Source organism: Catharus ustulatus, chromosome 16 (genome assembly GCF_009819885.2).
Source record: "Catharus ustulatus isolate bCatUst1 chromosome 16, bCatUst1.pri.v2, whole genome shotgun sequence".
Taxonomy (NCBI): domain Eukaryota; kingdom Metazoa; phylum Chordata; class Aves; order Passeriformes; family Turdidae; genus Catharus; species Catharus ustulatus.
This window is the reverse complement of record NC_046236.1, coordinates 6,274,437-6,300,995: the sequence shown is the minus strand read 5'-3', so window position 1 is coordinate 6,300,995 and position 26,559 is coordinate 6,274,437. Positions and strand designations below refer to the sequence as shown.

At 41.1% G+C, this 26,559-nt stretch overlaps 2 protein-coding genes across 6 annotated transcripts in view; one reads left to right on the top strand and one right to left on the bottom strand.

The window, feature by feature from the left end:
• Positions 1–15,306, bottom strand: part of CLEC16A (C-type lectin domain containing 16A) — a 60,478-nt gene extending 45,172 nt beyond the window's left edge. Inside the window, exons 1-9 of one of the 5 annotated variants that reach the window (XM_033073889.1) lie at positions 15,155–15,306; positions 8,788–8,916; positions 8,025–8,158; positions 7,128–7,276; positions 6,359–6,464; positions 4,837–4,842; positions 4,377–4,500; positions 3,335–3,509; positions 2,349–2,402 (exon numbers count right to left, since the gene is read on the bottom strand). In XM_033073889.1, coding sequence (XP_032929780.1) covers positions 2,349–2,402; positions 3,335–3,509; positions 4,377–4,500; positions 4,837–4,842; positions 6,359–6,464; positions 7,128–7,276; positions 8,025–8,158; positions 8,788–8,916; positions 15,155–15,234 — 957 coding nt within the window. In that variant the 5' untranslated portion in view covers positions 15,235–15,306. The remainder of the gene's footprint in view (positions 1–2,348; positions 2,403–3,334; positions 3,510–4,376; positions 4,501–4,836; positions 4,843–6,358; positions 6,465–7,127; positions 7,277–8,024; positions 8,159–8,787; positions 8,917–15,154) is intronic. The other 4 variants (XM_033073888.2, XM_033073886.2, XM_033073890.2 and 1 more) reach the window with 4 other exon arrangements.
• Positions 15,307–16,270: 964 nt separating this feature from the next.
• Positions 16,271–24,785, top strand: DEXI (Dexi homolog). The gene is made up of 2 exons (XM_033074367.1): positions 16,271–17,253; positions 24,138–24,785. Exon 1 carries the CDS (start codon positions 16,727–16,729, stop codon positions 17,006–17,008), a length of 282 nt encoding a protein of 93 aa, XP_032930258.1. The 5' UTR covers positions 16,271–16,726; the 3' UTR covers positions 17,009–17,253; positions 24,138–24,785.
• Positions 24,786–26,559: the final 1,774 nt, after the last annotated feature.

Genomic DNA, 26,559 nt, shown 5'->3' with positions numbered 1-26,559 from the left:
AATACACAGTTTCACAATTTCACTAGCAGAACATACTTTTGACCTTGTTAAGTGCTATCTTACATGTACTTACATGTAAGTACAACTGGTAACACTGAGAGCTCGTTAAATCTACTTCAAAACACAGGAGACATTGTTATTTGACCTTTCTCTACCTTTGAAGCTACCTAGTTTTACTAATTCTTCATATTCTTTCCTCCTTCTGAGAAGTGTAAATTCTGTCTTTCCAACACCTTTGAAAGGAAAGTTGTGTGATATTCTAACAAGGAACTCATTTAAATAATTCCAGAAATTTAATTTTTTTTTTTAGAAATAACAAACTGATTATGGTGCACAGCATTCACAGACCTTCCTGTGTGCCAACAACTGGCCAGACTCCAGAAAGTTCTGTGCACACAATCATGTTGTAGTGATTCATAACTAAAGGCTATACACTAGGCTGAGCTGCATCAGAAGCAGCTTTTCTGGCTCTGACACTGCAACAAATCAGTGTCAGCTACACAGTGCCTACAGAACAGAAGAGTAAGGACCAAAATGTCTGGAGCATTGAGACATTTGATCTCAAGTGCTTTGGTGCTTTAACAGAGTAATGTGTTTACACTGACTACTCTATTTTGAGCCAAGGCTTACAAGTCTGGGCCAGCAAACAACTGGCTCCTGGACAGAACCAGCTCAGGTCCAGCTGCAATAGCCTTCTGTCAGCTTATATCCATTCTCCTCACAGGAATATGAAGGTTGGATCCTTTATCAGTGATTCTAGCTGTAAAATTCCCAAATAATTTCTAAGTCATTAAATCTAATCACGTCAACAATATTTAGCTGAATATTCTCCACAGTTTTTCTGATTAAAGTCAGAAGCATTCCAGACCTCCAAAAGTAAAGTGATTATTAGCATGTAGTGGTGATCTATATAAAACTTTCAAGTCACAACACACTTCAAAAGTGCTTTGAACAACCTCCAAATCATTCAAGCTTCTGCCAGTTCAGCAAGTGTTGCATGACTGTCCACAGGCCTGCTCTGCTGCAAGAACAGCATGTGTTCCTTTGTAACAGTGGCTGAGAAGTCCCAGCAGTGCATTTCCAGGTGCCAGCAAAAGTCTCTCAAGCACTTGTCTCTAACATAAGAGTAGTGCCTAGAGCATATGCCTAGTGTCAGGAACAGAAATAGTCAGTAAGCTTTGGCAGGTCCCACCTGACCACAGACAAGCTCCAGGTTAACAGAGGTGGGAAAAGATGCTTTTCTGCCAGCCACAGAAACAGTCGCTTCATTTTCTATATCACATCCCATTCTGACACACAAAATTTGTTCTCAGTTCATTATGACTACTTCCATTTTCTTCTTTAAAAAGAATGAAGAACACAGATACAAATCCTGAAGTGATACCTTGTACATAGTTCCACCAAAAGCAAAAACTTTAAAACAGGCCACCTTACACAACTGTATGATGCAGATCCCTTTGGTTACAAGAAGCTGCTGCTCCCACAGTTTTATTTGTGGTAAATAATCCTCACACCACTAAAATTTTTATGTTTAAATTAAGGAGCATCAAATTATATTTTCCTACGGAAAAAACCCCAACCCCATTCTTCTAGTAAAAAGTTGAAATTATGGGCCAGATTATAATAAAATGAGCATTGAAAATTCTAAGGTCACAGAAAAAGAAATATAAATTCTATGAACAAAGTCAAAACTATTTTCAGACAATGTAATTTAAGAAAATCAGTCTCATAGCAATGCACTGAAGACTACAGGGAGAACAAATGCATTTTCTCTACAATACAAAAAAATCTACTGTAAAACTCTTAATTTGAAAATAAGTTCCAGAAAAAAAAGGAGATTGAACTGATACAAGTAAGAAGTAAGTACTCAATTACAGGTTTAACCTATAGGCATAATGAAATTCATATTGTGAGAAAGTGAGATTTTGGTAGGTGGTTTTTGGGGTTTGGGTTTTCAAAGAGGAAAATTCAAACCTGAATTTTTTCCATAGCTTAAGCAGATTCAAAATGCAGTACAGCATCTAGGTGAATTTCATCTGCCACTGTACCAAGTTCTGCCCCACATTCTGCATGACTGTTACACTTCACTTGTCAGGGAGTGTATGCAGTTCATGGAATGCTCTAAAGGGGATGTGCAATGGGATCCACAGAAAAATGACATCACCTCAAATAAGAAGCTCCTTTGTCTGCCAAAAGTGTTTTATTTTTTCTTAATGGAAACTGAAAGGTTAAAAATTTGTTTTGACAAATTTTCTTTTATGGTTTTGCCAAAATTATGAAAATACACTAGAATCACAACAGTACTGCAAGATTTGTTCTGAAATAGGACAAATACTTAAAATACTTACTTGAGACAGAAGATAGAGAGAAACCTGGAGACTTATTTTTGGACGCTCTCCACCCTACAGAAAAAGTTACAAAAAATGTTTATTTATTTCTACAAAGAATTTATAGGGCTTAATGTTTTATTTAAAATGAAACCTGTGTTCTTCCACATTCTGCAACAAACTATGCAGAAAGCATCATGCTCCATAACATTCACTACTTATAACCTATTTGAAATGAAGACTCTGAATAACCTCTTCCTCAGTTAAAGAATTGTAATTAATTACTGTCTCTTATGGTCACTTCAGTAACTTAAACAGGTGAGCATCTGAGAAGTGCATTGGTTTTCACTATGCTACTATTGGTTCAAAAATTTCTGCTCAGTTAACATTCATTAAAGACTGCTCTGAAAATTAGCTATTCAGATAGCATGAAATATTACCCACAACAGACAACTGAATGCAGGAATCTGTGCAAGTTTAAAAAAATAATTTCTATTTCACTAAAAAAAACAGTGTTCCACTTAAAGGCTATGCTTTAAAAATAAATTCAGCTACAACACATTAAAACACAGTTTCCCTACAAATAGAAGAAACAAGTACCAAACCCAAAAATCTGTATTTTCTACCTGGTCAGATTTTTAGATTATGGCAAATTTGCTTTTTCTGCTTTTTCCAGAAGACAAGTTACCTTATCAGAACAGGAAATCACACATCTCCCAGTGTTGCACAAATTTAAACTCTGTTCCAATTTTGCAGTTCTTCTTGGTCTCCACTACTGTGAACTTTTAATCACCATGTCACCCAAAACAGCATTTCTCTGGTGAATAAAATTTGGTCTACTGTGGTCCTGAATTCCATCTCAGGGTATTTCCTCTACAGCCACCTCATTTAAGCTGTTTCATGTAAACCACACATGGATACCAGAAGTATCATACTGTCCAAATCACTTTGCACACTGGCAGTAAGCAGTACCCTTGAGAATTTACTGTTTATAGGTATTAACTTACCTTGTCTTGATTTACTAATGAATACACGTAGAGGGGAAGAAAGAGCCTATTAAGTAGGTGATCTGTCAGCACATCATTTAAAAATTCACAGTTAATGATAAGGATATCATTAAGGTAATGCAAATGATCAAGATGTTCTGCTACCAGGTCACTCAGTTTGCCCCTATTTCTGTGCCTGGAAAGAGAGCAGAAATAAAAAAATTATATGTGATCAACTGCAAAAGTCTTAAAAACTTAGGGGAAAAAAATCAAAGTGCAACCCTATCACGGATCACCTGGTTGACTGCCCAAAGCAGATGTTTCAGTGAAGTCAATTACAGCTGCCTGTATTTTCTCTAGAATGCACATACCAAATTTTCCCCCCGTTTTCACAAGATTGTTTTCACAAAGCTTTGCTTTCCATTGCCAGTCTTTTCACAAGCCAGCTACAAAAATGAGAAGATTTTTTTCCAAAAATGAAAGAACAATTCACTGTTATATTTAACACCTACCTCTTCACTTTAGGAAAGGAAGAAACACACACCCACTCTAAGGTGGGGGTGGCAAGACAAACCAAGTATAACCTGAATCAATGAAGTATTTCTGTAGTTGATAGTGCAATATTACACTGCCATGTTAGGTCTGACAGTTCACATATTAAAGTCCATCTTTCTAGTTTAAATCTTTTTCCTGGAATCTTTTCAGAAAGCTCTTCTAATAAGACAACACATAGAAGAAGAATGTTAGAAAGAAAGTTTCTAAAATTGAGAAGCACAAAATACCTGTTGTATCTTCTGGATATCTGCTATCTTTTAGCAGAACAAAACAAAGATAAAGAAAAGATTCGTTGCAAACACTAATTTACTTGTAGGGATATCACCACAGATCAGGCACACAGCACTGTTACCTTGAAGAAGCACTAAAAAACTTTAAAGAGTAACAGTCTGAAGTGACTGCAAGGGAACACATCTAGAAACTAACTTAACTGGACTACAAAATAAGGACACCATTGACATCTGGGAAAAGCATTTCCATTCAATAAGCAGCATTTGTAAAAGCTTACTCTTCATCAGTCTGCACGCAGTTGTCCAGCTCTATCACATGGCTGCCAATAAACCAGACAAGGTTGGAGAAATAAGGAACTGCAGTTTTATCTCGAATGTAATGCAGCATAGGCTGGTTGTCCACTGAAGAGAAATCATTAAAAAGAAAAATCAGCTGCCAGTATTTTTTATTGCTTTTTAAGAAATACAACAAAATACCTTCTGAATTTGATTACATGCTAGTTTTCCATACAAGTATACACCTGACACAATCTTAAGCATGAAATGGAAATCTATAAAAATGTCACATCAGTTCTTAGCTGGCTTGAATGAGCCTAATGTTGATATATTTACAGATGTCTGAAAATAAACAAATCTAGTGGAATTCAGAAAGGTTCTTTTAGCACAATATTTATTAAAAAGAAGAGAGAAGCGCAAGAAAAAAGCAGCAATGCTGAGAGTCAAGCTAGTTAGACTTACATGACACTGCATTAAGGAACACGGGAATCATCAGTGAAGGAAGGGCAAAAGAAACAGACAACAGTTAACAGGATTAGGAACCAGGATAGTGACATCCTCTAAAAGGGTTTAAAATGCTAAAGCACAAAGCATCTAAACTAAAACATACAGGGTAGGTTAGAGAAGAATATATGCAAACAGGTAGTCAGAAAATTATCTAACCTGAACATCTGAGCTCTGCCTTTCAACTCTACCCATTATATCATTACAACATTCAACGAAAATTTAGACAAGTAAATTTTTTAATAAAAATTCTAAGTTGCATAAATATATCACAGATAGGATATGAAGCCTCTAATCTGCTCTTTTTTTTTGTGAGTTCATATTTGCATTTACAGTTCCTTGAACTAGAAAGCAAGTACCAAGTGCCCATTTCTCAACAAGAAGAAAAAGTGTTGCAGCCAACACTGTAAAGACCCTACTTGCTATGCAGGCTATCCAGCCATTAACTGCTCATTGTTTTAAAAAACGACCTTCTATGAAGACTGTCAAGCCATTTATTCTCTTAATTGACAGAAAATCGTGTAAATTCAACATGCAATTTAACTTAAAATGGACTAAAGAACAAGAATCCTTGTATGAACATGTTGCATAATACATATTTCCTTATAGCATGCTAATTTCAGAGGTAGAAGTTCAGAATAAACAACAATTGTTTTACAGAGAACACTGTGATATTTTCAGTTTATTAAAAATGTTATATATCACATATCCCAAGAAAGATTTAGGGGGAAGTGACTTTTGGACGTTGGGTTTAGGATAGACATTCTCAAAGTAGTGCTAACTTCAAAGTTCAACCAGGTTGTTGAGGTCTCTGCTGAGTTTTGAAGACCTCCAACAACAGAGATGCCTCAGTTTCTCTGGAAACCCTATTGCAGTGCTCAACTACTGCCACAGTGAAGATTTAGGTTCTTTCCTTATGTCCTACTGGCATGCTCAGCACAGGAATTTGAGACTGCAGCATCCTGGCCTTCACTGAGCACCTATGGGAATGGTGCAGCTCCTCTTGAGACTGGAGTGACTGTAGCACCCAACAGGTCTACAGCCATTTTAATGCATTTCCAGTCCAAAAGGGAGATGCTGGTTACTGCTTCACACACTAGAAAGCTCAATTTCATCAGTAAAAGATCATTCATATTCTTAAAACACTGATTTTGGGGATTTTGTTTATTTACTTTTTAAATACAGTCACATTCTGACCTCTCTTGGAATAGAAACTAAAGATCCTTCTGAATGCCTGACACTTTTGGGGTTTTTTTTAAAGCCAGTTTCATTGGTGAGAAAATAATACCATTTCCAAGTACGTACTGCAGGCTTGGGATAGTGGTCACAAAAGTCAAAATGTGTATCTGAAATTTGTCAACATGCTAAGCTTTTCAACTTCACAAAACAGAAAGAAAACCCTCACAAGTAAATAACTGAAAATTGACTATAATGAATCAAGATTTGCACACATGCCTTTTTTAACATATAAAAAGCATACCTTTGTAGACATTTAAAGTTATAGTCCTAACAGCAATCCTGACCATGCTTTCGGGGTGGTTAAAAAATTTAATAGCTTCAGTGTACAAAGCAAAGTCATTAGTGTGCTGTAACAAGAAGAAAACATTTATTCATTAAACATGTACAATATGGGCTGAGATTCTATATAAATTATGTTTTCTGTGTATTTACTTAGTATCTTTACCTTCTACTTAAGTAATCAAAATGATTTTACAACAACATTCAGCTGCACTTGTAGCTCTGCATTAAAATAAATCGCTTTAAGCATCAGAGCTTCCCAGGGTAACTGTGCACATACTCAGTACTTTCATGCCCTCTTCTGGCAGAAAGCAGAGTGCAGAGAGGAAAAACCCATTTCCACTTTGCCCTTCTGACTCAGCCTTTTGGACTTTGACTAAACCAAATCTTAGAAACAAACGATGCAACAGAAAAGATCCTGTTTATGACAGCACAAGAAAACAAGGCACAAACAAGTTGAATTCTCAAGGAAGCAGACTTTAAAATTGATCTGAAAACCAAAATGATCCAATGTAACAATAACTTCCGGATTTTTAGTTTATTATAGTTGTAAGAGGATAAAGTTGTGCTTGTGCAGAGATCCTCACAAACAAATGCACAACCACTGGTATGGTCATTATAAAAATAAAAGCAAGACATTATGAGACAATAGACTAAACAGAGTATGCGCCACACTTATAAATTTCTAATTCAAGTCCTTTTATCATTATACTGCAACCTTCTTTACTTACCTCATTATAAAAGAAATGTACAGTATGATTATTGAGTTTCAGGGAAAGAGTTTTCAAAAATGATATGTAATATGCCATGATCTCCTCATCAGAAAAGTCAAATTTGTGGACAATAATGGAATTCACATAGTTATTAGAGAGCAGGTAGTCTGAAAAAAAAAGTATTTACACAGGTTAACCAAAGAAACCACTGTGGTAACAGGCTGTATTTAAAGTGCCAGCTAGAAAGTAACATCCTGATGCTTGAAGATCACAGCTTTGAACGAAACAACTCAAGTGATGCCTTTGAGCATTAATATAAAGGATCTGCATCCTACAAAGGTCTTTGCTCCCAAGAACAAGTCAACTGAGAATACACTTCAACTTCCTCAATTCAGGCAAGCTCTGCAGCTATTGACACTTAATTCTTTTCCTCCCAAAGTCCCAACTCTCCAAGGCTTGATGATGGTTTTCATAACAGTTGTGGAATACTTCAAATTATTAATTCTCCAACCTCTATATATTTTGCCAAAAACCTTGAAGGAACCTCCCGTGGCTGACTGCCAGCACCAATGATGTCAGAACAGTTACAGTACAAATTACACACCAGAGTTCTATCACATGACCTGTGGCAGCAAGCGAACATTTCAGATCACAACTAATTTGATTTAAAGAACCCCTTGAAATATGCTAAATGCTTGTTGTAGCAAAAAACTATTTTTGTACCACTGAAAATTTATGTTAAAAGGTATTGTGGAGTCAGCCTACACCATATATTTGGTAGTGCTCAGTTTAAAAGATTGTTAGTAATTCATATAGCTCTGTGCAGGGATACTAGAACCAAATTTCATTGAATGAAAGAGAATCCAATCAAATCTCAGTCACTTCATCTAAAGCAGTCTGGAAGTGTGTCCTTACACAGGGATGTTTCATGGCTGATGTTCTCAAAAAGGATGTTCAGAGTCTGCAGCAGCTGCACACACACATAACGACCAGACTTCTGACGCAGGATGTTCAGGAAGAACACAAACATATTCTTCTCCAAGAAAAAGCTGAAATAAAATAAAGATGTCATTAAGTCACATGCTGTAAGTAACAGGAACATAATTTGGCTAGGAGCAGGGATGATTCTAGGCAACTTTGACAAACAGCATGTTTTGCTTTTATGAAGAATTACTTCGCGAAGTTGCACTTTAATACTAAACAAGGGGGTTTAAAAATTCAAATTACGCAGAAAAAAGGTATCAAGAAATTAGGGCCCTTCTAACTGTATTTTTAGTATATTCACTTTATCAGACATCTCTAGATACCACAACTACAATAAGGTATTTATCTGTGATATCTTAGGTAAATTTGAAGCAATGTGATATTAATAGATGTACTGAGTAAATCTGGACCCTAAAATAGGTTAGAGTTTGTATTTATATTAAAAGAATGGAGAGTCAAGCAAAAGCAGTCCTTGAAAGGGGCTTTGGAGTCCAAACACTTTTTGGAAGCAGTAAATTCCTGTACGATATGAACCTGCTCACAAATCCACATCTACCACAGGACAGAGCTGTTTACATAAAGTCATGAAATACAGTCCTGGAGGAGTTACCAGTAACACTGTACAGCTCTCAGTACAACTCCAAGCATTCTTCAAAGGCAGAGTGTCAGGGAGAACTGGCTCAGGAGTACTCACTCAAACACTGAGCTGTCATTCTGATCCCCCCAGATCAGGATCTCAGTTATGGAACGAATGGTCTCCACCAGCAGGTTGCGGTTGTGGTCTGTTACTGTTGTATTTTTAGTCAAAATATGATACATGTACCTAAAAGAAAAAAGAAGTACAAGTAATGTGTTATCCTGCCACTTCCACACACATCATGTTTGTCTCTCATCACTGTACCAATGCAGACACATATTTGCACATACTAAGTCTAATAATTGTAAAATTTTAATGCTCTAAAATTTTCTTCAATACTGATGCAGAGAGAAAAGGAATTGTTAAACAGAGTAAGTGACAAAGGAAACAAATCCCCTCCAGTCAGGTGAGCTATGACTGCTTATGCACATGTTAACATGAAGTAGAAACCGTGCAACTGGTCCCAAGTGCTTCTGGGAATTTCTTTGGAATATGTTGAAGTCAAAGGAGTGATGAGCAAGAAAACAGAAATAGAAGAAGCAGGTAAGCATGCAGTAGGTGATATGGGAAAGTGGCACATGAGGTCTAACCAGGGAAGTTTGATCCCTTCTCTTGCCTGCAGAGACCCCTTACAGACTCACATCAATTCTGATTTTAATATCAAACACAGGACCCTCAAAGACCCTTCATTCACCTTGGCAAAGCCTCACCATCAGGTCTCTGTTCTCTTAGAACAGAAATACTGACTGGAAAGGGGGCAAAGTCCAGCTTTATTATTTCAAAGGACAAGAGTTTTTGACTGTCTAGTGAAGTTTATAAAAGTGGATGTCTATATCACAGGTGATAAGAAGCTATAGAGAATACAAGCCTTTCAGGTTTTAAGTCTCAGAATTTTACTCTTCAATGAAGTATTTTTTTATCCAAATAAGTTGTCACATCCAAGTACCAACTTCTGTCTTTTTACTTTCTTATGTCTCACAAAGAAAAAGAGATGGGGTAAGGGCAAATTCTATTAAAAGCACAAAAATCACCACTGCTTTCCCCGTTTTCATTTTTTTTTTCTTTTACATAGTAATAAAGACAACAGATAAATATAAGAAAGGTGCACAATTTTGAAAATAAATAAAATCATGAGGGAAATTTCATGTAATTGTACAACTGCACAAGCTCCTATATTGTTATACTGTGATTGTATACTGAAAACCAGGAGTAACACCTCAGCATTCAGGATTTCTGTGCAATATATGCACAAGGGCTTAGAAAGGAAGACAGAATTCCCATATCAGCAATCTTGTCATTAACACTGGAGTTAACCAAAACTCCCAGGATCTCATTCTGTGAAAATAACCTGTGCCCTGACCCCGGGGTAGCCTTTCACTATTGTTTCCATGTATTCCATGAAAGTTTGTTCAGTGATTCAGACTGAAATTTTAGGAAACTCATTAGTAGAATTTTGCCAAGCTTCTGGTAAGGTTCCAAATAATACAGTGCATTTCTGCAACAAAAATTTAGGGTGTCTGGTTTATGGCTTGAAGAAAGATGCTTATATAAAAAAAAAAAAAAAACTTGAAAATGCATTTCAAAAAACAGGATTCCCATCAATTTTATAAACACTAAAAAATTGAATCACTGTACACTGAATCTCTGGCACGCATGCAGCCAGAGCCTAAAATGCCATTTAACTGAACACTCATGTGAGGCTGTTCCAGCTATTTATCAGACTTACAAAGACAAGACATTACCTCGTTTCAGCACCTTTTGCTTGAACTCAACCCCCCCCCCCCCCCAAACAAACAAGAACTTTGATCATATTTACAGTTTACTTAAAATATGTCAAATTTGGTTTTGGGAGTCTTCTTAAACCACTGAGCTGCCACTGAGTTGGGCAGAGTTTCACAGGACCTGCTGCAGGACACAGGCTGTCCTCACAAGCCATGCAGAGAACAGGTGCTATTTCAGAGAAGCTGATAAAATGCTCTGTGCTGTCATGGTAAAACACTGTGTGCTTGCTAGTCTTGATGTTACTTAACCATCAAACGACAATTCTGCTGTGTTGAATACTGCACAAGGACACCAGAGGCAAACAGCCCTCAGAGGTTCATAGCTTTAACACATTTGATATGCCACGTGCTCCCTTCCCTCACCCCCCTAATCAGCAATGCAACAAAGCCTGCACCACATCACCAAAGCCATTACTATATAATACATAACACCAGACAGCAAAAAGGAGAAAAAAGAGAATATGTGGCAGAGGAGGAGAGGAAGAGCAGGAATTGTCTTTTCCTAATCTTTCTTTTCAGTAAAAAAAATTCTTTCCCCTTCATGGTGGTTTTGTTCCCCCTCAAAAATCAAGTCATTTTCAAATCCAAAACAGTCACTGATCACACTGAAGCCACTCTAGGAAAAGTTGATTCTCAGCTGTATCCTACAGTCAAAAGTGCCTGGTACACGTGCTGTACCATAACAGTCATTAAATAGCAAGTCAGAGAGCACCTGGAAATCCTCTTCCACTAATCTGAGAATCACAGTTCAAGATTCCTTCTGTGGAGACTGACAGTGGGATGACTCACAGTGAAGATGTGAGAGCTTAAGGCTGTGAGAATTCCCAGGGTTTCTAAACCAGCATAGCACACAAGCCCTGGAAAAACTTCCCATTAGGGCACTGTGTGCACCATCAGGACAGTGAATCAAAAGAGATAGCACAAACTGCTCAGAGCAGTTAATGGAGCAGAGAACACCTGAAGAAATGACAATTAGATCAGTTCATTCCACAATAATTTGAACAACTTCCTGTGACAGTTAGTAATTAATACTACATTACTTCAGATATTTTAGCCAATTTATTTTAAGTCACATAGAAATTATTGCATTTGTGAACATGTATTTCTCATTAATAAGTTACATGATACAAACTTGGGATTAAAGTTTACTCCAACAGTAGAATTTTGGGTAGGGGATGCACTGGAAAGAATAACAAGCTATTACTTCATTTTGGGAGCCTATGGAATACAGAGCATTACAAACACAAAAAGCAAGAAGCATTTAATAGTCAGGAATACGTTATCTCCAAATTTATTTACTTAATAGCAGTATTACTGCAAAATTCCTTAATCTGCTAAGGCATTTATGCACTTAGAAGAAACCTGGGCTTCACCTACAAGCTAGTCCTTGGTATTTCACTTTTATTTATCCTATTTGCTTGAAAATGAACAAGAAAGCAAACACGTATTTGTTTCTCTTTATTATAGACACATGAAATATCACATCATGAGAACACAAAGTATCCCACAAACCCAGTAATTTGTATTCAGGTAAATCCTTAAAGGCTGTCTCTAAATGCTGATTACAGAGGGGTCAGGTTTATGCTGCAAAACACAAAACTATCAAAGAGGAGACTTTTGCCATCACTATATCTGAAGACTGGGTTCAAACAAAAACACATCATGCAGGAAGTGTCAAAGCATCCAATACCATCAGAATCAGTGGAAGATGTTGCCAGCAACTTTAAAAAAACAAATAAAATTCTGAACATTTTTCTGGTTAGAACCATGCTCAAAGGGGCCACATAGTAACTCATGAATTTTTTAAGTGCATATAATGACTTTCCTACTTATTACTTATAAAAATACACTAAAACAGGTAAAAGTTTAGGAAGTCAAGCACTCAAATTTTAAAAGCCCAGACCATAACAGGCTTGCTCCTTCCCTCTGCCTGTAATCGGGTAATTACATATTGTTCTCACAGAGGAAACCTGAAGCATAGCACAGACAGTGCCTCAGGAAATGAATCACCCACGAAAAAAGACTTCAAGCATACCTTTATGGACACTGCACCTGACCAAGGCATGGGACATGTTCAGCACCTAAATTTAATGGCATGGAACCTTTTGTGCGATCACAATGCAATTAAAATACCAAGTGCAGAAGCAACAATGGAAAATGTGCTTGGCACTAACAACAGGGCTATGTAAAATACCATAGAAAAGTAGGGGGAAAAGTCTGACTTAGAAAGAGACACACAAAAACTTCAAGTTGTCTGAGAAGCACCCAGGCAGTGAGGAGCACTGTTTCATCCTTCTCTAGATCACATTTCAGAAGATGGATTAAATTTTAACTATTTTCACTAGATCAAGAGACTGTATAAAAACACTTATTACAAACAGCCTCACCATTTTCCTTCAGCCAATGCAATCTCTGGCGTGTTTGCATGAAGACTGAACAGTGAAATTTCAAAGCAAGCCTCAAACAAACTGCATTAAAGCTTATGGGAAAGATCCACCATTTACTGACAAAAAGCAGTAATGCTGCTGGTATCGCTAAGCCTGAGTATTGTTTACAATTAAGACTAATCTCTACCTTATGCAAGCTTAAAAATAAAAATGTTCCCACAAGGCTAGCCCAGACTGATTTCAACAGAAACATAGCATAAAATACCTTTACAGGCTGAGCTAAGGCAGGTGTGTTGTACTCAGGTCCTTCATATGGAACACAAAATGGGCTTTGATGAGTTGAAAAGATGAGAAGGTAAACAGCTTATCAAGTGAGCATATTAAGACTTTCTTTCATGAGCCCAAAACAAAGGCTCTCTGCTCTTTTTCCTTCTGTTACTTTACCCACTTCAACACTTGGAAAAGACCTAAATTTCACCTTTCCTGCTGGCATCTAGCTAGAAGCTGAAATTCAGGCAGCCTGGATACACAAGCACTTACAATATATGTAGTCTAAACAGGTCAAAGGTCAGCTATCCTTTACATTTGACCATTTCAGATTCATAATTACAGAACTCACATGTAAAAGCAAACAGACCAAAGCTCATATTTTAGTAGATAACTATATACTTCAACTCTCAGGTAACAAATCAAGCACAAGCCACAAAACTTACAGCCCAATTCCCTTTTGCTGCAAATGAGGTAGGGTGTCATTTTTCTATTCTTTGTGGCCCCAACAGAACATATGGATATACTTTTCTTGTCTGAAAGTTAAGCCTCAAATCTCCCTCTCACTAGCCTTTTTTTCCATAAACTAAAATTCAATTTCTTCAAATTTCATCACACATCAGCATTCTTGCTCTATTTTCAAGTCAAATATCAAAGCCAGACAGAGCTAAAGCTCCATTAATACTGGGTAGTACATAATGACTACTCCTTGTACGTTCAATAGAACATTCCTATGTTTACATCTGAGCATGACTTTTCCCCTTTTTCCTGTAAAACCAGACTGCAGTGACTTCCTAGTCTGACCTACAATGCCTTCAAAATTACTTCTGCGAGGCTTCTGTCTCATTAGTTTTGTATTCATGGACTTGATTTCTGCATCCCTGGTAAAAAACATTGCCTTTCAGTTAGTCTTGCTAATTTTGAACATTTTTCCAGTTTAGAGACAAGGACCAGAATCCATAAAACATATTGATAAAGCAACTTTAAGATCCCAGTCTTGTACAGGGCATCCTGCTCATTACCGTCAGAACCCATTCATGTCCTCCGTGAAAGATGACTGAAAACTACCAGGCACTTTTTCTCAATGAGATACGTATTCACAATGATTTCATTTAGAAAATGCTTCATCTCTTTAAGACCTCTTTTTCTCGTTCAGTACAGAGAAGCTATCAAGGTGGCTCGTATTCTCCTTGCAACAGAGGAACGCTTAAAATGGAAAAGGGAAATTAAATTTTTTATCCCTTGCCACCCTTCCAACTCTCCAGTGGCAGAGCTAGGAAAAAACTATTCCAGCTTCTGCGGCCAGCAGTAACACAGGGCTGTGGGGCTCCGGAGACACAGTTATAGTTCTCAGGCTCAAATCTTTCCTTCTGCAGCAGCTGCTGCGTCCTGCAGCCCAGCGCACATCCCGGCCCGAGAGCCGTGACTCACCGCTGCCTATCGACATCCCCACACACCCTGACTGCGCCGCTCACACACCGGCACCAGCCCCTCGCCTCAGCCACCACCAGGAAACAAAGTTCTCCCTCATGAGGAATGTGGTATTTCTTGTATTTATCACGCCTCACACTCTACTCCACAGAAGACTCTGTGGCATTACCAAAAACAAAACAAACACGTATGGCAGCCCAGTGTGACATTATATGACGAACCGCGTCTGCCCTGAAGACCTTCTGGGACAGGAGGCCGTTTCCGTGAGGCAGACACCAGGCCCCAGAGTCTCCTCACCGGGGACGGCTCCGGGCGCTTTCCCCTCGGGAGAGCCGCAGCAGAACGCCCCGGTGAGGGCAGCGAGCGCCTGGGGAGCGTCGCCCGCCGAGCCGCCCCCTCCTCCCCCGACCCCGCAGGTGTCTCCTAAGGAAACCTGCCCCGAGGAGCTCCGCGGACGGACCCCGGGCGCAACCGCCCCCTCCGAGCCCCCTCACAGCCCCGCCACCCTCCGCCCTCATCGCCGCCCCGAGACCGAGACCGCGGCCGTCCCCCGCTCACTTGAGGTGGTCCAAGGAGTGGATGCTGCGGGCGGCCTTCCCGTGCCCGCCGCCCACCCAGCTGCGGGAGCGGCCGAACATGCTGGCGGCGGAAGGCTGCTCCGGCCCGCGGGCCCTACGGCCTCATAGCCCCGCGGGCGGGCGGGGACCGGCGCGGAGCCTCGGCGGCGGCACCGGCGCGCATGGCGCATGCGCAGCGAGGGCACGCCGGAAAGCGCCGGCCCAGCCCCGCCCCCGGGCCGCGGACTACGAGTCCCAGGGAGCACCGCGGGGGCGGGGCCGAGCCCCCACAGGGGCGGGAGCGGGCCTGCGTCGGGGGCGGCTCGGTTAGAACAACGTGAGAGTAAACGGAACCCGAACCAGAAAAAAAAAAAAAATAAACGCGTGATTGTACTTTCTAAATGCATTGTAATTTGAAGTCAAATTGTGCCCTTGACATTCCTTGTTCGGCTTCCATAACCCACACGAAGCTGTTCTGTGGGATCTGCTCCTGTACTGCAAGATGCAGCGTCAGAAATTCAGCTGCTGACATCCCCCTTGCTGAGGTTTATCCAGGAAGGATTTTGAATCGGCTTAAAAATTAAGGAAGAACAAAGAGAAGGGGACCCTTGACTGTCTTGACCTAGTTTGGGAGTTTTATGTTATTTTTCTTTTTTGCTTTAAACAGAGCAATGAACTAAATCTATATAAAAGCTGGACAGTTTGTCAGTCAATATAAAAAATGCACGGAGTTTAAAATCCCGCCCTCGGTTATATTTTGATATCGGTAAAGCCTTGGTCAGCAAAGAAACACCTGCACCGCAGCCGAGCGTGGCCCGGGCCCGCCGTGCTGCTTCAGGAGGCTCTCGGTCACAGCAGAGGTCGTGAAACAACTTTCAGGGGGGAAGGCAAGCCCAGAGCCGCCCGCAGGCTGCGGCAGAGCTCGGGCAGGCAGCAGCGCAGGCGAGGGCCGCCCCCTGTCCCCTGCAGCCCCCGTGCAGCCGCAGCGGGACCCGAATGCAGACAAGGCGGCTGAAGCGCCGGCACCCGCCACGGCCGCCCCGCGCCAGCAGCAGCGCTGGTAAACAACGGCGGCGTGCGGCGGGTCAGGCGCGGGGCGGGGAGCGAGGGGCGGGCGGGCAGCACGGTCCTGCCGCGCAGGCCGGGCTCGCTGGTAGGTGCTCCGCGCCGACCTCCCAACGCGCCTGCGGGCTCCTTCCGCAAAGTTTGCGGGCGGGAGAAGGAGGAGGAGGGAGCCGCGGCGGGACTGCAGTGGCCGGGCTGGAGATGCCGCTGAGCAGCCTCCTGCCAGCGGCGGGGCTGCGGCAGCGCCGCTGAACCCGCGCCGGCCGCCCGCCGGGGCGCCTCTTCCTCCTCTTCGGAGACTGAAGGGACCGAGCCGGCCGCTCCGCGCCCCTGCGGGGCTCGCCTCTTCCCGGGGTCCGAATCCGGCTCCTCAGGGGATTCTGCCCTTTGCTGCCACCGGGGCTGCGGCGTGCAGTCCTGCCCCGCTCTCAGCTCCGCCGCTGCCGTCCGTCCCCCCGCGCCGGCCGGGCGGGTCGGTGCCCGCTGCCCCCGCAGCCCCCACGGCTGCATGACCGCCACGGTCTCCGCACGTCTGGATTCGGTGGAGTCCTGGGCCTTCCATGCGCTGCTGGTGCTGCCCTATATGTTTTACGTGGGCTTGTTCTTTGTCAACGTGCTGATCCTGTACTATGCCTTCCTGATGGAGTACATCGTCCTCAATGTGGGCATCGTTTTCCTGCCCGAGGATATGGACCAAGCTCTGGTGGATCTGGGGATGCTCTCCGACCCCGGCTCCGTGCTCTATGAGACGGACAGCGAGCTGGATGTGTTTGACGGGTACTTGGAGTGACGCCCCAGGGCGCTCCGAAGCGCCGGAGCTCTGCTGCCGCCTGGCCCGGGGCAGGGGCCCGGCGTGCCCTCATGGCCGCAGCTCGGGGACCGCCGCGGCGCCGGGCTGCCCTCGCTGCGTCGCTCCTTGTGCGCAACATCTTCACTTCCAAATGACACCCACCTCGCCGGTGCCGAGCCAGAGGGGCAGCCGGGACCCGCTGCCGCCCGGCAGGCCCGCGGAGACGCAGAGGGCTCGCAAGGGAAGTGAGTAATTTCCTGCTGCTGCTGTCCGGCCGGGCACTGCACTGCCGGGGCACGGGCACAGCGCCGGGACACGCTCCGTGCAGCTCCCGGCACGGGCGGGCGATGCGGCCGAAGGGCCCGGGCCGGCCCTGGCGCTTTCCCTGCCCGGCAGCGCCCGGGGGCCGGCGGGGACAGCGACCCTCGCCCGCGGGACTTCTCCTCCGAGCGGCTGTGCTGCTGGGGGCTGCCTGTACAGCCCAGAGCAAGTTTGCTGATCCGATCCTGAAAGCAGCCCTGAATCGAAACGAGCATCCCGGTTAATATTGATTACAATTCAGAGACCTTCCTCGAGCCAAACGTACATCTTAGTTTGCTGCCCTTTAACACCACTCTCTCGGATAATGACAAACTACCCAGCTCACCATTCTTCCCATTTTAATTGTAGCTCCAGGGGTTGCTTGAGCAGTTTTTGGGGTTTTATTGTAGTTTTGAGTGATTCTAAAACTCTGGAAATGGAAGGAATTAGCATTTTAAAACACTGAAATGCATTTGGGAAGAAAAATCACTATTTCTAGCTAGGACATTCTGTGCCAAATGTATGTTAATGAAAACATTCACAGTTTAAATTAAAATGTGTTGGCAAATCTGCCAGCAGATTTTTTAGGAAAATATTGTCTGTAAATCTGAAAACCAGTTCAGATATCTTTATTTTTCTATTTGAAATGATGGAAATAAGAAATTAAGTTTTAAGGTTACAAGTATGAACTCAGTGACCACACTATACAAATTCCAGTTAATATCAAACTATTTTAAGCAGTCTTCTAATTTAACAAACACAAATTAACCTTTCCTGTAGTTCTGTCCTTCATATAGGTTTAAATTATGTCCTGAATGTTTCTAGTCAGATTCTGTGTTAAGCAGTATTAGCTGATTTTGGCCAATAATATAGAAGGAAAAATTGGACATTTTTGGTGTGGAGTAACATTGGTTGAACAAACACAGCTGAACAAGGCTTGGCCAAAGGCATGTGGGAGCCTAACGAGGGAGTGAACAGATTTTGTTGCTACTGAAGAAATCTCACTGCATATAGTCACTGCAAATGGAAGTGTCTATGCCAACATTTGGTGGCCCATCCCAAACAACTGGATTAGAATCAATTCTGCTAGAATAGAAAGTGTGGAGCAGAACAATCCTCCCCACAAAACACCATTGACTACTTTGGTGGTTGTTTCCTTCTTTTTCAGCTGGACAAACACACATGCTCTGTATTCCAGGAAAGAAATTCCTAAAAATTAATGGTAATTTAAGAAAATCTTTGGTGCTAAAACCCATATCTATTTTCTTCCCCAAAATACCTTTCCCCAAACTCCAAATCTTAGTGCTCCAATGCATTAAAAATACTTTTTAAAAATAATCTTTTTCCTGTCTAGCATGTGTCTTGTTGAGTTGTTTCTAGTTTTCAGGAAGACCTAAAGAGAGCACCGGACACAATTTTCCTCAGTGGGTTTTTCCTACTGTGTGAATACATAATTTGATATGAGCACAATTCTGTTCAGTGTAGGTGAATGGGATTCTTAAAATTTCCCTTTCTATTAATAAGATAAGCAGCTCTGGAAACTTCTTGATATAAAATTCTCCATATGCAGAAATCAAATTGCAGGGGTTTTCTCAAAGCTCAGAAGTAAGGCTTAGTCTATATCCACCAAGAGCTAATGGAGTTCTGTGCAGGTACCAGCTCCAGCCTTGATCCTTTATTTGAAAGCTGTCATGGTAGATGGTGGTTTCCATTGAGAATCAAATCACAAATCCCAAAAGTTAGATCAGTCCTTAGGCAGCAAAAAATATACTGTGTTTCATCTATTTATATATTAAATTATACTTATAGATGTAGCAGCCAGGCCACAAACTGCATAATTATTTAGCTACCAGGCAAACACACAGTGTTATCCCCGTGATGAGGGATTTGAGTTAATACCCTGGTTACAGGTTTCTTCACTGTTCTGTGCCATTCCTCCTCAACAGTTCTGTAGCAGCAAAGCAGGCAGAAGAGGGCCCTAATTTGGAGCTGTGTTTTCTGTTTTGGGAGCAGCAGTAAGGCCCTGAAAGGGAAGATTTAAATTCTTGTGGTGCCTTGCCTGCAGTGACCCGAGTTCCCTGTGAGTGTTAACCCCTGCTCTCCTGGCCTGGGAAGGTTTCCCACCTGCCCTGTTCCCTTGCACCCAGAAGTGCTGAGGATTCACAAGACACTGCAGGAAGAATGGGTCTGTTTTGCCAGCAGTGATGAGAAATACGTAGGCCTGCTCTTTGCATTAAAGAGCAGGGTTCTTCATGTGACTCACCAGTGATTTCTCAGAACAACCAAAGAGCTATGATTAGCCTGAGCTGAAACCTTGCAGCGTCCTCCGTGCCTGGGAGAGCAGTGCCTCACATCCTGGGTGAGTGATGGGTGACAGGAAAACAGAGGGGGCAAATCCCAGGAGCCATTCTGCAGTATGTGGAAAGGCTAATTTAGATGTAAAAATAAAAGAACACATGGATCAGAACAGCTCTGTGCTCTCTGGCAGCAAACCCCTCACTTGAATAAACTCAATAGAAGCAAAATGATGTCCAAGTTTCTGAGCTTAATTGGTGGCAGAGATTGAAGGCAGGCAGATAAGTAAGCAGCTGAGAAATGTTTCCTGGCCTATTCAAATGAAGAAATTAATCTGTGTAAACTGAACAGAATTGAGCTCATTCATGTCATTTACTGTTTTTTGTGTGAGTGTGCCAGGTTATTTACTATATTTGAAGCCCCCTGGAATAAGGTCATATGACTGTTCTCATACTTTGATAAAATTAGATGTGACTCATCAGAAAGCTCTCCTATGAGAAAAATGGGCAAAAGTAATCAATAATGAAAACTGAATATAAAAGACTGAATTTATGTAATCTTGCAGTACATGCTTTACCTGGATTTTTTCATAAGATGAATTTTGATTAATATCTTCAGTGAGCAGAATCCAGCACCCAAAAACCTGTGACTCAGCACTTCTAATAAATGCCAGCATCTAAATTCTGAATAAGAAAACATAGCTTAACTCCCCAGCTCATCAATATAGTGCCAATTAGAACTGCAGGCTCAGTGTCTAGGAGACAGCCACCCCCCTCCCCCCGTGCCTCTGTTCTGAAGCAGAGATGTCCTGCAAAGGACAGATCAGAAGAATGATGTCACTAGCACTGTCAGGATACATTTAAATGTATCAGAATCCACTTCCCAACTTCTTTGTTTTCAGACTTTAAATATTAAAAATAACGAGCAGAGTAATTTCTTACTTAATTTACCTTGCCTAATTTCTTACTTAATTTACCTTGCCATTTTTCACTATTTTCCCCCTTTTTGTAGAGATCACCAAGGTGATTTGTTGATACAGATACAGATCCATGATGCAGATCAGTTGGCTGTTCTGTGAGTTAAAGTAGCAACAGGATTGAGCAATTGCCATGATTGTTAGAACCGTGTTTTGACTTTTTAGATGTTATTAAAATTAATAGAAGTCCAGTGTTCAAACTCACCTGACAGCTCTGCTTTAAAGAATCTTTTACTTAACAGGAATTCCATTCTAGATGGAAGGAAGACAAAATCATGGTTAACTGCTCAACTGTCTGTAGAGACTCATTAACCACAGCCATGGACAGTTCTAAGTGATTTTCTACCAAATGCATTTATTTATATAATGTCAAGAGAGTAAGCAGATTTTTCTGAAAGTTTTCCAAATAGTGCTGTTAATAATGTGAATTAAAGTGAGGCACAGAAATTAGAGAGACATTCAAGTTTTGATAGACATAGTTTAGGCCTGAGTATTGCATGTGTTAAAAGCCTCAGCCACAAGTAACTTTAAAGAATATTTTTTTTTAAAGTCTGTGGTTCTTTCCTATAAAAATCAAACTTTCTGTAACAAACTTGCTTCAATAGGTGTCAATAGCCAATTACCACTTTTAAGTTGTCAAAGGAATTAAGAAATGAATCTAATTTAATTCTTCATGTTTGTTTCCCCTGGAGGAGGAACTATAGTTCAGCTAATAACTATCAATCCTAAAATAGAAGAAAAGAATAATTTGTTTAGAGACATTTAGTCTCTAACTCTTTGTCCTTTCATAATGGTCGTAGCTTATAAGGAGTATGACTATCCCAAAGGATTAAATATGCACAAGTTTTTAAATCTTTCCAGTTGTTCAGGGAAACTGTCAGACTGTCTTTCTTTTTGCAGTTGAATTTTATTACTTTGTCTACAGATTTGGAAAGAAAAATAGCTGAATAGTTTGAATGATGCTCTCTGAAGACACAAGCATGTGTCTAATATATGTGATAAAAAGGGCAAAGACAAATAGGAGCCATATATGGGAAATAATGATATAATGGAAGATGATGGATTGCTGGGAAAACTCCAGGTCAGTCCACAGACTTAAGGCTAAATACTCTTTGCAGGGCCAGAAAGAAAGGCCCAATGGTGGCTCAGGCAGTAGAGCCAAATAGGCCACAAGAGCTGAAGCACTGCTGCAGAAAGTGAGGAAACAGCAAGCAGTGTCAGGGTGTGAAACAGAGCCACACGTGTCCTTTGCTCCAGCTGCATCGTGAGGAACAGTAACTTCAAAGGCAGATTTAACAAAGATACTGTGACTGAGCTGTTGATGCTAGAGTCATACTCCAGCCATACTGTTCAGTGCTTGCAGGTATGTTCTAGGCTATTGAAACTTCTAGTGCTGAGATTTAAAAACTATTTTAAAATATTTTCTACCTCTTAATTTTCTAGTTTTCTGAATTTTTTGAAGTTTTCTGTTAAAAAATAGGTTTTCAGTAAATTTGAGAGACAGATTTCTAATCTGAAAATTAGAAAGGCAGGATTGAATATCCTGACGAATTGTATAATTTACACCCCATTTAATATCTGCCACAACGAATTACAGTCTTGGACTAGCAGCCCTACAGCAGAGTTTGAGACTACCATTAGACAGCTTCACACTTTGCTTTGGAGGCCCAATACATTTTGCTGTGCTATTTTAAATTCAGCCTAGAATCTGATCTACAGTGCAGAATACTGACAACTGCACTGAACTGTCTGTTGTAGATATTTTCAGTTCCACTTGGAAAGCAATCAGATAAACATGAAATGAGCAACCTGGTAGAGCTGCTGTTCCCCTTTTCATGTTCTCATTTTAAGAGAAAGGATTTTGAGCAGATGTGTTCTGTTAGCAGGTACTATAGCTGACAGACATTTGACAGAAAGGCCTCACTGGACACAAAGTGTTTCTTGTTTCTGACCTAGAATCTGCAGTAAGTGGCACACAGGAGCATGGGAAGTGTTGTGATGAGTCAGACCATGATCTCACAGCCCTGTGTTCCACCTCTGGGAGAGCTCATGTCCCTGACCAAAATCTGCAGGCTGCTCTCTGTGCTTTCCCAAATCCACAAGGCAGAATGCAGGGTGTTAGAAGGCACATTGCTGCCCAGCCCTTTAGCAAATGTTTTCCACACCTGCCACCCTTTGCCCACTGTGTGTTATGAAATCCCTCTGGATTTCCTTCCTATTAGTACATGATCTGAATACTTGAAAGAGCTTATTTTTTGCAATCTTGAAAATTTCTCTATTCATCCTCTTCTTTGAGTCAGTAATGATGATGAACAAAAATTGGTCCCTGGTATACTCTGCTACTGAGTTCTTTCCTACCAAGCTTTATTCTTTGCTTTCAATCTGCTTTGAATCCATAAAAGATTCCCCCGGTCCTGTGTCAACCTATTTGCTTTTGGCTTCCTGTAACACCTTTGTTAATGACACTAGTGCTCTGTCCAAGCTCATGCAGAACGTGTGACCATCAGGTTTCATTCTTCATTCAGAGCCCTAAAGGGGAAGAGGGAGGAGCTGTCCATTCAAACTTGCTGCACACAACACAGAAATGCCCTGGCCTGCAGGCAGCCAGGGGACCTGCTCGTGGTCTTCTGTACCTCAACTCCTCCCCAGCACAGACTCATTTCCAGTCATCCCCTCTCAGAGCTGCACCATTCTACACTATACTAATCAGTCATCTGTAAAATCACAGGACCAGATGAATACTGTCACTAGTGCCCAGCACCTTTGTAATCCACAGCTCTGATTCTACTTAAGGAATCTTCTCAGCCTTGTATTTACCCCGATGATTGTAAAAAATGACCTCCTGATAGCAACGGGATACTTTGACTCAGTCAAGGCATATTAGATAGACTGGGATGAAGCAATAAAACAGTAATTTATTCTTGGCAGTAAGACCAAGAAGTTACCCCAAAATGTTACTTAGCTCTGTAACTACTTAGCAGTGGACCCAAAATAGTTGGAACAATGTGACTCTAAAGTAGAAGAGAAAGTCACCAAAATCAGAGACTACATCAAATGTAGGCAATACTTAATTAACATAATGATCCAAAAAATAAAAGCACTCTAATGAAGGGTATCTAGTCAAGAGGTTGTAGCCAGTTCAAACATCAGTTTTAATTAGTAGGTCTAATGATATAAAATCTGGATAAAATAGGTTATCCCACTGTATGCCACAGCTATTTTTACTCTTAAGAACATTCCCTAGTAACTGATGTGATGCACTGTGGTTTACAGCTTACTTTCACACCCCTCACGCTGCTAACTTCATGGCTGTGTTAAAATTCCTAAGGACTGGTATGCTCTGACATTAACAGAAGCTGTGACATTGATTTCTCTGAAAGGTTGTGCAGGTCTTTACTTCTCAAAGGATTATTACCCATAGTCACAAAAGAGTTTGATTTAAATTTTTTTTTTCTAATAAGTCAGCAACATGGTGCTGTATGTCACATACTCAGTGACTTTTCTGTTCATTTTAGGTATGTAGAATTATTCTGCATTTATGTGTTTTCTTTTAAACAGATTCACTAAACACCTGAAATGGATTATGACCAGGCTAATGGATCAAGTCCTGGAAAGAAACTATACTCTGAAATACAGAGATGAAAATAAGGACAAGAGAACAAGAAGAAGAGTTGTCATCAGACCTTGTCAGTTGTGACTTCTCTTCATGGTCTTTGCCTCTTGTGTGTGCACTTACTGCAGTGATTCATGCACCATGCTGGGCTTCCATGGGTAATTCTGGGATGGACTATATGAAGAAATAAGATAACATTATAACAGAAAATCAAGATACTACCCAGATTTGATAAACTTTTGGATGAATACTGTATCACCCAAATGGACACACCCTACATATAGCTTAAGCCAGTTTTACAATCACACGTTGAAAATTCTACCAGCCAGTAGTTCAAAGGCAGTGCTTTCTCAGGGGAAAATATGCAGGAATGACTGAAGGAGGTTCTGTTCAGGGAGTATAAAAGTGAGAAATGTGCTAGCAAGATATTTTATTTAAAATGAGAGTTTTGAAATAGATCAGATAGTGAATTTTATATGTCAGGTGGATTAATTATTTAACACAGGATCCTTCACAGATTGTTTAAGCTCACGTTCCTATGTAGAGATGTGAAAGCAATACAATAAAGACTGACCTTTTCCATGAAAAAGTAAGCAGATGTGTTGGAGTTGTTCTTCTTCAGAAAAGAAAATAATTGAAATATGCTTTCAAAGAAATTCCAGTTTTCCTGCAGGTACCTGCAAGTAATTCCAGATTGCTGACATGGCCAGCAGGTAGGAAATCCTTCTCATGAACAGCAACTTAAAAAATCAGACCTGAACTGAATCAGAACCAGGCACTGTGGGGGGGGAGGGGGGTAGCCCACATGCTATTAGAACAGGCATTGGACTGGTTTTGTTTTATTGTTATGCTTTGTAGAAAAGTTTAATTTTTGTAACTGCAATTTTTAAACCGAGTTGATGTATCAAGAACATTTTGTATAAAGCAGAAGTGAAAACAATTCTGCTGACACTCTCTGCATGATGTCTGTCCTCTGCAGTCTGTCTGCCATCTGCTCCCAGCGTGGGCTCCCTGCTGCAGACAGATGGTGTCAGGAGTCTCTTTTCAGCCCGTATGAGGGAACAAGAGGGTGATGGTTAGATCCCCCACGAAACAATGACAAACTTGTGTATACTGATACTCCCCGTGTCTTGCATTCAAATAACACATTTTAGCTCCTAGGCAGTAGAAATTACCTCCCAGTTCCCAAAATTCTGTGTTCCAAATGCAGTTTTCACCACTCCTGCAGGAAGGGAAGCACTGACACCGAACCAAGTAGCGTTTTGCAAGATAGGTTTCATCAGGTGCGGTTCAGGACCTTTAAACACTGACAAGTGTTTTGTTCCACACAATCCCTGGAGAGCAATTCAGGAATGAAGTGACTTAGGACACATATTTTGACACATAAAGATACATTTAGGGAAGGCAAGTCCCCGTTCAGGTACCTATATAAAGAATAAACCAAGTTTAAAAATTTGTCAAGCTTGTGTTCATGTGCCCATTTGGTACTAATACAGTAAAGGCTGAATTTTGCTACTGCAGGGGACATTCCTGCTGCTTCTACAATTATTAATTCATAGTGTTCACACAGATGGCTTCACTGGTTTTTCAGGGTCCCACATAAACCTTTTTAAGAACATGGTTCAGTTTGGCACTATTGGTACTTACTGCAGTACCGAGTAGTTTATAATAAATTCTCTGCACTGGGTTTGTGCCACACAGTGCACAATAAAACAATACAAATTTCCCTGAGTCAGTCACTTTGGAGATTCTGAATCTTAGATCAAGATTTCTGATTTCTCAGAACAGCTCAGCTTCATGCATTTAAAGGATGGGAGAGTGTTACAGGCTCTGACTACCATGATAACACAATCCTTGGCATTTTAGCAAGGCTTCTTTGAGAACAAAAAGAGATGGACATAAAGAGAGCAGCATTTTTCTCATTCTAGAAGATTTTTTTAGAAAATATGTGATCTTCTTAGAGGCTTCTTAGAGGGTAGCCAGTGAATTCAGTTTCTCTACACAAGGCACTTACTCAACAAAATTTTAGAACTTTTAACTGCAAAGATCTAGAAAAGATGAAAACTCCTTTTTGCTTTGATTAGCAGGCAGCCTCAGTCAGCACATTTGTAGCTCCTGATCCTGAACTTACAGTCTGTCAGTTGACATTGCAATAGCTTATTCCTGTTAAGAAAGCATTATTTCTCCATTTCCAGCCCACTGAACTGTTCAGTGCCAGCAGGACCATCCTGTCTCCCTCACACACAGTGGTTCCCATTAACCTGCAATATGAAGCCCCAAACCCGTCACTGTGGCAGAAGCCAGCAGTTGCTGTGTGTTTCCAAGAGAAAAATCAAAATAATTTACAATGGGTACTACAACGTACTG

Excerpts from the sequence above, each read along its gene's own strand:
- DEXI (XM_033074367.1), top strand. The coding sequence starts at position 16,727 with ATGACCGCCACGGTCTCCGCACGTCTGGATTCGGTGGAGTCCTGGGCC.